This window comes from Bidens hawaiensis, unplaced genomic scaffold, assembly GCF_021521415.1.
Source record: "Bidens hawaiensis isolate Kalapana, Puna unplaced genomic scaffold, B.hawaiensis_p1.1 tig00039734_1, whole genome shotgun sequence".
Taxonomy (NCBI): domain Eukaryota; kingdom Viridiplantae; phylum Streptophyta; class Magnoliopsida; order Asterales; family Asteraceae; genus Bidens; species Bidens hawaiensis.
Window position 1 is genome coordinate 87,318 of NW_027497004.1, and position 6,000 is coordinate 93,317.

The 6,000-nt window shown below is 34.8% G+C and overlaps 1 protein-coding gene across 1 annotated transcript; it reads right to left on the reverse strand.

Moving 5' to 3' along the window:
* Positions 1 to 2,029: 2,029 nt before the first annotated feature.
* On the reverse strand, positions 2,030 to 4,906 carry LOC143591504 (ABSCISIC ACID-INSENSITIVE 5-like protein 4). The gene is made up of 4 exons (XM_077071692.1): positions 3,740 to 4,906; positions 2,988 to 3,063; positions 2,834 to 2,859; positions 2,030 to 2,171 (listed from the first exon to the last, which is right to left on the reverse strand). Coding segments are annotated over exons 1-3 (1,194 nt in total). The 5' UTR covers positions 4,856 to 4,906; the 3' UTR covers positions 2,030 to 2,171; positions 2,834 to 2,857.
* Positions 4,907 to 6,000: the final 1,094 nt, after the last annotated feature.

A 6,000-nucleotide genomic window follows, 5' to 3' on the forward strand; every position in this document is an offset into this window, starting at 1 on the left:
ACCGAATCCCGATCCGATAGGTCGGACCAGCCGAACCGGTCAGGTTTTAAAAACATTGGTTTTAATAATAATAATAATTTGAATAACAACGGGATGTAAACGAGTCGAGCTCGAGTTTGACTAGGTTTGAAATCAGTTTGTTTTAATTTAGGTCGAGATAGAGATTGAGTTTGTCTTGTTTCAAGTTCTTTTTCTAAAGCCCAAGCTTGGTTCGTATTGATTTATAAGAGCTTGTGTTTCTAAAGCTTGAGCTCGATTCGTATTGATTTGCTGGTGTGTTGTTTGTTTAAAATAATATTAATATATTTGAAGACCAACGGGGATGTCAACGAGCGAGCTTGAGCTTGACTTGTTTTCATTTTACGAGACCTCGAGTTTGTTTTGTTTCGAGCTCATTTTAAGATTTTCTAAAGTTGGAGCTCGTTTCATATTCATTTACGAGATCTCAAGCTTGAGCTTGGCATGTTTTGATTTACGAGAGGTCGAGTTCGGCTCGTTTCGAGCTCCTTTTCTAAAGCTCAAACTCGGTTTGTATTGATTTACGAGAGCTCGAGCTCTAGTTTGGTTAATTTCGAGCTCTTTTTTCTAAAGCTCGAGCTCTGTATTCATTTACGAGAGTTGGAGCTCGAGCTTGGCTTGTTTCGAACTCTTTTTCTAAGGTTCGGCTTCTTTCGAGCTCCTTTTCTAGAGCTCGGGCTTGTTTCATTTATGAGAGCCGGAGCTTGAGTTCGGATCGTTTCAAACTCTTTTTTCATAAGCTTAGCTCGTTTCAAGCTCTTTTCCTAAAGTTCAAGTTTGGCTCATTTTGATTGACGAGAGCTGGAGCTTGAGTTCGTCTTATTTCGAGCTCTTTTTTTCTAAAGCTTAAGTTCGGCTCATGAGTTGTATTTCAAGCTTGGGCTTGGCTGGTGTACTATGTATTAATTATTTTATATACGTTTTTAATTATTTTGAAGAAAAAAAAACCTTAAACGAACATAAGCTAAGCTCAACCTCATATACTATCTTAAACAAGCAAAAGCTTGGCTCGAGCTCGACTTTAATAGTGTAAAATTAATACATAAAAATTCAAAAGAGGTAAAACTTAAAAGTACACAAGACTCGTTAAGGCTTGAAAGTCGCCCACAAAATAATAATCAATCATTCATATTTAAAAAGCTTATCATGTGTCCCAAACAACATCACTATAGGAAGAAATATTTATTTGTAACTATGAGAACCCAATACAGTATACTATGGGACCTGTCAATACCCTACTAACTAGCATGATCAGATAAATCACAGCTTGTGTTGGACATGTGCAGGTAAGTTCCAACTATCATTTGATTCGGATTAGGTTTGAAGTCACCACGACCCTAAGGTCGGCAGATTAGGTTTGAAGCACCCCGGCCTTAAGGTCGGGTATCCTTCTTTTAATACCTCTCTAATTTCTTTTCTCTTTTTTCCACTCGTTTTAAACCTAAACCCGTATATAAATAAAAGCAATTCATGATACTCTCATTCTAATTCAGTTTTTTTAAAACACTTAAAATTTATTATTTACACATTACAAATAATAATATTTGCATATTAAATGGTTTGCCCGCCTGGTTATTCGTTCACATAAATTTTAACAAAATCATACTTTAAGAAAGAAAAATTGATACAAACCGCAAAACCGGCCAACCCAACCAAGTCAGTTCGGTTTATCTGTTTCCAAACTTTAGTTAGCAGTTCAACTCAAAATTCACATCAAAACCACTAAGACCAGACCACTAAAACCAGACTGTGAACACCTCTAGAACCGGCCACATAACATGCCGAGATTCTTTAAAGCAAATTACACAATAATCTACAAACCAAACAAGAGTGCAAACAAAGATTCATACCACAATTATACGATCAATAACTTACAAACAGGATGCCTCTCAAAATGAAGTTGCACATAACATAATGTGCTTGCTAATCTGGTCCTAATACATACACAGACAGTTAACAATATTGCATTCCCATATGTATAAAAACATACATACTTAATATAATATTATCATTATTATTATTAATATAGTTTTTTTTTATTTTATTTTTTTCGCCTAATCTACCATTACTTCTTCGGTCTACCAAGGTCCGGTCAACGTTCTTCGTAAGCATAGTCTTTTGTTTCCCCATGGCAGTTTCTTCTTCTCCACTACCTGCATAATATATAACAAGTTATTAGTTGACTTTTGGAAGTCAAAATAACAAACACTAGCTAATAGGCTTGTATACAAACCGAACTATTCGTGAACCGTTCTGTTGGAAGTTTGTTTATGTTCGTTCATTTAATAAACGACCGAACATGAACAAAAAGTTTGTGTTAATTTAATTAAAGTAACAAACATAAACATGCGTTTCGTTCATTCAGTTATGTTCATTTATATCCAATTTTTGATGAAACATTGGATGAATTATCTACTTTAATGTTTTATATTTATTTATTTGTTTTTGTTCATTAAAGTGTGTTCCTTTATATTCGTTTATGTTTGTTTGCGTTCGTTTGCGTTTGTTCGCATATGTTCATTTATGTTTGTTTATCTTTGTTCAATTAGGTTTGTTTATGTTTGTGAACTGTTCATTTAGATTTTAAATGAACGAGCACAAGCATGCTCATTTTTTAAACGAACGAAGTACGAACATCAACACAAATATTTGTCCGAGTAAGTGTTCACGTTCATTTAAAATTAAATGAATGATAAGGAACATGCCCTTGTCCGTGTTCGTTCGGTTCGTTGACAGGACTACTTGCTAATAAGTAATAACTTCCAGTATGATTTTAAGTTAATTTGGAGGTTATTATTATTATGTGAATGCATACCTGATTATTCTGCATCTCCATGATTTCTTCCTGTAGTGACAAACATTTAAACAAGTTTATAAACATGATAATAATAATAATAAGTTAAAACTTATAACAAACATTTAAATGAGTTTATGAACATGATAATAACAACGATTAAAGTTACGGTTACATGCCTGTTTTTTAAGCAGCTCGTTGTTGATTTCTTTAAGTTTTGCAACTTCGGCTTCCAGTTCCAAAGTATACGCCTATCAAATTCAATCAAGTGATCGTTTAATCGAAAGTAATAAATAAAAACCGAGGTAAATAGCCACAAAATTATAACTTTTTTTTTATTTTAACAAGGGGTGTGCATGAGTCAGTTTGTTTCGGTTTTGAGTTTTTGAAAACCGTTCAGTTTCGGTCAGTTTGGGTTCGCTTTGGTTTTGGCCTTTTTGGTTTTAACGTTTGGGCTTGTAATTTTTGGGCCAAAAAAAATTCGGCCAAAAATAATAAATTTGCACATAAATCTTTTTGTTAAATAATATATTAATAATTAATTTAATTAAAAATTCGGCCAAAAACTAACTTTAATTAAACAAATGCGTGAAAATGTATAAACAATTTATATCTTTTCTATACAAATACCACTAACACAATGTCCCGACACCATTGGCGTGCCATACAGGGTTGTAGGACACCACGAGAAATGATTATATGGTTTGTATGAGAGGCAAATCATATAACCTGTTGCTTTGCCTGACAAAGAATGACTGATTTGACCAGTGACAATGTCATATGGCCGGTATGACCATTTTTCGTCTTATCATATGAATTGTATGATATAAGAGGCTCTGGTGTACAAACTTGACTTGAAATCATACATTCTCATTATATCAATCAATTTCAAAGATAACAAATGCAAATTGTTAAAACGAAAAATACCTGCTTTCGAGCCCGGGATCGTGAAGCCGACTCGCGGTTCTTAATCATTCTTCGCCGCCTTCTCTCCACCACTTTCTCTAAAGTCCCGTTACTTTTCCGCCCGCCTTCACCAAACGCATAAAGCGGAGGCGATGGAGTCCCCGAATCCAAGTTACTCTTCGGGATCAAACTTCGTGGAGAATTTACCGGAATACCCCCGAGTGTTTTAATGCTTATAACTCCATTCTCTAAGTCACTAACCTGAACCACATTAGTCTTAACTGGTTGCTCAAATTTCCCAGCTTTAGCCCCCGGGCTAGCTAGTTGACCGGTCAACGGTGCTGTGAAGTCCAAAGCAGCTTGTTTAGGAAAAATAGGTTGTGGCTGCGGTTGTGATTGTGGTTGTGGTTTTTGTTTCGGGTGCAGGGTCACCCCTGTTTTCGACTCGGTGAGTCGGTTAACATTCGGCCCGTTAAACCCGTGATTCTGATTTGGGTTCGGGTTCGGGTTCGGGTTCGGGTTTGGGTTTTGAAACCCGAAAATGAAACTATTGTTTTCAACACTCGGTTGTGAGACATCACCGAAAAACGACCCGTTTTGAGGCATAATGGGCTGGCCCACATTCGTTTGAATTAGGTTATCTTCCTTAACTACCCCTGCCTTCATCAAGAAATCCTCGAGTGTCATCTCGCCTAATGTCAGTTCTCGTTCTTGCGGCTGTAAATTCGGTGTTTGACCGATCAAGTCGCCATCTTTGACTCCATTACTACTACTACTTATAAGCAACTCCTTCCAAACTTCATCAACTGTTTTCCTGCTCAGTGTTCTTGGTAAAGTCAAAGATCCTTGTCTTTGAATATTCTCATTGTTAGGGGCATTTTGGGTATTTCCAAAATTGGAAGTTGATGCAAGTGCTTGACTTTCTTCAGCAGTCCAAATATTCTTTAACAGTTCATCCATGTTCATTGATCCAAAATCTTTACCACCACCACCTAAAGTGTTTTGCAGTTCGTCGAAAGTCAACGAGTAGATAGAAGACTGTCTGGTCAAAGGCGAATTCGCCACCATTTGTTTACCGCAGTTGAGCTCCTGTTGCGACGTGTCACCATAGTTCTTGAAGTTGATAAATGAACTCATTGTTCAAGATCAAGAACTTAAATTTAAATTTAAATTTAAATTTCTTGTATCCTATGACCTTAATAAGAACAAAAGTGAGTCAACATTCATAAATCAAGAATCCCAAATTAGTAATTAAAACATCATATTTTTAAACAATTTCAACTCTAACATAACTACCATATGTAATATGATAATATTAAATCTTGAATAGTTAAAAAAGGCAAAAAAAAAAGTGTAATGATGCCCATGTTAAACAAGTCCAAGTTTGACTTCAAAGTGAAGTTTTAGATACAAACATTATCTTTACTCATCAAATATGATAATGACATTAAGTTGAATATTACTAAGCATATCCATCTAAATCCAAAAGTCAAACTTTAATACAAAACTAATTGGAGCAAAATCAAGACTTGATTTTTATAAAAATAGAAATGAATTCAACTGTTATGAAGCTATGATCTGCATATTGCTTTGAAAGTAAAAATCCCCAAAATACCCTTAAACAATACCTGCAAGGCTGCAAATCTATGCATCAAATCACTAATAAAGATTAAAAAACATGATTAAAAGTTTTAAAACTCAAAACCCTAATCAAAAACCAAATCTTTATGCAAAAAGCAACTATTTTTCCTCTTTATTTGATCAATATCCAAGAACAAGATTTGATGATCAAAAAGCCAAATTAAACCAAGAAACTTAAGGGTATGGATCCAAACACAATAATAACAAGAACCCATGAAGGATTTGGATCAATCACAAGAAATGGTTAATAAAAATCAGATCTTGACACAAGTTAAAGAAAATAAAAAGACCCAAGAAACAGGGGATAAATATCTTTAGAGGAGTGTAGAATTTAAAGACGGATTTACCCTTTTAGAGTGAGAGAGAGGTGAAGGTGAAGAGCAGTGTCGTGTTGATCTTGTGGCTCGGTAGAGATGACAAGTGTCTTGCAAATATAGAATTTGTTGATATTTATGCTTGTTTTATGCATAAGTTATATATCTGACCCTAGATATTGTAATCTTTCCAAATTTACCCTTGTGTTTCTCTAAACTTATTATATAGAATAGGAATATTGGTTTTAAATAATCTCAGCCGTTAACTATTGACTGTTGTCAAATATTAGTCTCAACTAACGAGTTGACTGCTGACGATATCATCTT